This window comes from Bidens hawaiensis, unplaced genomic scaffold (genome assembly GCF_021521415.1).
Source record: "Bidens hawaiensis isolate Kalapana, Puna unplaced genomic scaffold, B.hawaiensis_p1.1 tig00003469_1, whole genome shotgun sequence".
Classification (NCBI taxonomy): domain Eukaryota; kingdom Viridiplantae; phylum Streptophyta; class Magnoliopsida; order Asterales; family Asteraceae; genus Bidens; species Bidens hawaiensis.
In genome coordinates, this window is record NW_027491193.1 from 210,167 (window position 1) to 213,220 (window position 3,054).

Sequence of the window (3,054 nt, forward strand, 5' to 3'; positions counted from 1 at the left end):
ATTTTATAGGTTCAAGAAGTTCGAGCCGAACTAGAAAAAGAACGCAGCGCCCGACAAGACTTGGAAAACCGTTTGGAACAAATGGAACAAGATCGTGAAAGAGAGCGGGTTGAACGAAAGGAAAGGGAGCAACAATTACAAAAACAATTTGAAGAAATCATGAAAAAGTTGGCCGATAAGTAATCTTAGTATGTTATCTATTAAAATATGTATTATCAAGAACATGAGTTGTCTATAATTATTTGGTGAACCGCACCGCATGTGTTATATGTTTTATTGTGATAGGCATGCGTTAAATATTGTGGTCATTTTGTAACCAAACACGTGTTTGTAATCGAAAGGTCTTTGCATGTATTTTTTGGTAGACAAAATGGGTTTTTTCATATTTTGTATTTTTGTACATTCAAAAAATAATAATAATTTAATTTAGTGTTCGTCGGAATATTGTATGTAAAGTAGGGATGAGCAAAACCGGTACCGGTATCGAAATCGGTATCAAAATTATAAGTTTCGGTATCGGTACGATACGGTACCGGTATTTCCCCATTTTTGACCTTCGGTACCGGTATAATCCCGGTACCAGTACCAAGAATTTGGGTTTTTCGGGATCGGTATTTTCGGTACCGTGCTCATCCCTAATATAAAAGGTAAAAAATAAAATTTGTTTTTGTCAAAAAATCGTCGGTTGAACGAAATTTTGTTGTAGAAAAGTTGTCGGAAATATAAAATTTAATTAGTTGTATTTCGATTAATGAAAGAATTAACAATGTTGTTATTATTGTTATCATTATTATTAACAAATTAAAAATAACAGTGAAAACAATTTTGTGAGAAAATTGTAGCTAACGCAAAGCAAAACAAAAAATAGTTTTTTGTGGGAATTTTGTCTGAAGGTAGCGACAATTTATTTTTGTGGCTAATTTGTTGAAAGTTTTGTCGGAGCGTTGTCTGGAGAGGTTTTTCCTACGATGGTTTTTTCGACAACACTTTTTTGTCTGAAACTTGTCTCTATAGGCTGTTTCTGACAATTTTTCTATGAAAAACGCTATCGGAAAATAACATGTTTTCTGGTAGTGGTAGTGGTAAAAGAGAAATTTAGTATTTCATGTAACTCGGGTTCGATTCATTTCCCAGACATTTAGTTTCAACGGCACCAAGGTGATGATGGAGAGATTATGCGAGTTGGTTGTGTTCACTAGTTGGATACTTGAACTAAACGAGTTTTATCTCACCACACTGTCATGTCTTCGGACGAGTGTTCACTGGCATTAGTCTTAGGTGATGATTTTCTCCGATTCAAAATGAGACTATTCTAATTGATTAATTTAGCTAGTAACCAATAAGTGAAGTATTTGTTGGTCGTTCAAAAAATGTTGTTCATTTATTCTATATATGTTAAAAAGCAAATGTCGGCATATTCACAAAAGTTACTGTAGCTCAGCATTAGCCTCGGGTGATGGTTTTCTCCTATTTATAATGAGACTCTATTCTAATTGATCTAATTGATGTATTTGACTTGCCTCGCCGTAACGCTTGGGTATGAGTATTAGTTAGGTGTATAAGTGTTTTGATCACAAAGTTATTTTAATGTTTTAATGAAAATAATAATAAACATAACAAAACAACCGTGAAACCCATCCCTCTAAAAACTCTCAGGCGGTGCGGTGTGCACCACCATCCAATAATAATAATAATAAATCCTGACGGCGGTCATGTCACCTCACCACACCTCACCTTTTGTTTTTACTCTCACCTCATCTTGCGCACTTTAACCTTAACCTCGGCGCACGTTAGCCGCACCCCCCCCCCCCCACCTCACCGCTATCATCTTCCCACCTAACACCCACCCATCTCTCATTATGCATCTTATTATTATTCTCCCTTCACTTACCAACCCACCACCACCATCACCGCTGCCGGAAACATCACCGGCGATATGGCAACACCCACACCCACCTCCCGCCGGCTACCTCTGCCGTGCTGGTCCGACGAGGAAACATCGGCGTTGATTGAAGTCTACCGTGACAAATGGTACTCTCTCCGGCGAGGAAACCTCCGTGCGCCGGACTGGCAGGACGTCGCCGACGGCGTCGCCGCCCGGTGCACGTTAGCAAGTCCGCCGAAAACTACGATCCAGTGCCGGCATAAGATGGAGAAGCTCAGGAAACGGTACCGGTCGGAGATCCAACGGGTCGGAAACGGAAATCGGATCCGAACGTCATGGGTTCACTTCAAATTGATGGAGTCTATGGAGTTAGGCCTTACGTCATCCGATCCAATTGTCAATTCGACTAATCAAAACGAAGAAGAAGAAGACGAGGATGTAGAGGATATGATTTTAAACCCTAATTTAAGGTATAAGTCATCAATTGCTAATGAAGGTGTTCGGATTAAAATCCCCAATTTTTCAGCCCTAGGTAGTAGTAGTAATAATAATAATAATGTTAATGGTAATTATATTAGATTGGATGATGATGATGATTTGCCTCCGTCGATTAATAAGCGATTCGGGTCGGGTAACGGGTTGAGGAATGGGGTGAAGAGGAAGGAAGATGGTGGTAATGTGATGAACGAAATTGTGGCTGCGATTCGGAAAATAGGGGATGGGTTTGTGAAGATGGAGAGGATGAAGATGGAAATGGCGCGGGAGCTTGAGTCGATGCGGATGAAGACAGAGATGGAGCAGACGGAGATGGTTCTCGAGACGCATCGGAAGTTGTGGGATTCGTTATCTGAAATGGTTATGGAGAGGAAGAGTAAGAAGGTAAAGAGCATGACGACGCCGGAAGAAGGTTGAACGATAGGTTTAATGTATTTCATTTGGTAGTTTGTTATTGTTAATAATTTGGGATAGTTGTTGATACTTGAAAGTTGGAATCTTGAAGTTTCTTGTGGAATTGAGATTGTAGATGTTGTTGAAGAAGAGGGCTTTTGATCATGCAATTGGCTTGTTTCATTCTCACTTCTTTCATAGGTATTTTTTCAAGTTCCTAGCTATTGGAAGGAGATGAGGCTTAGCTCGACTAGGATCGAACTTGGCTTGTTTTGACCGAC

General features: G+C 39.7%; 1 protein-coding gene across 1 annotated transcript; it reads left to right on the plus strand.

Moving 5' to 3' along the window:
- The first annotated feature begins 1,587 nt into the window (after nucleotides 1-1,587).
- Nucleotides 1,588-3,054, plus strand: LOC143623454 (uncharacterized). Its single transcript, XM_077094360.1, has one exon. The coding sequence runs from the start codon at nucleotides 1,937-1,939 to the stop codon at nucleotides 2,795-2,797; it is 861 nt and encodes a 286-aa protein (XP_076950475.1). The 5' UTR covers nucleotides 1,588-1,936; the 3' UTR covers nucleotides 2,798-3,054.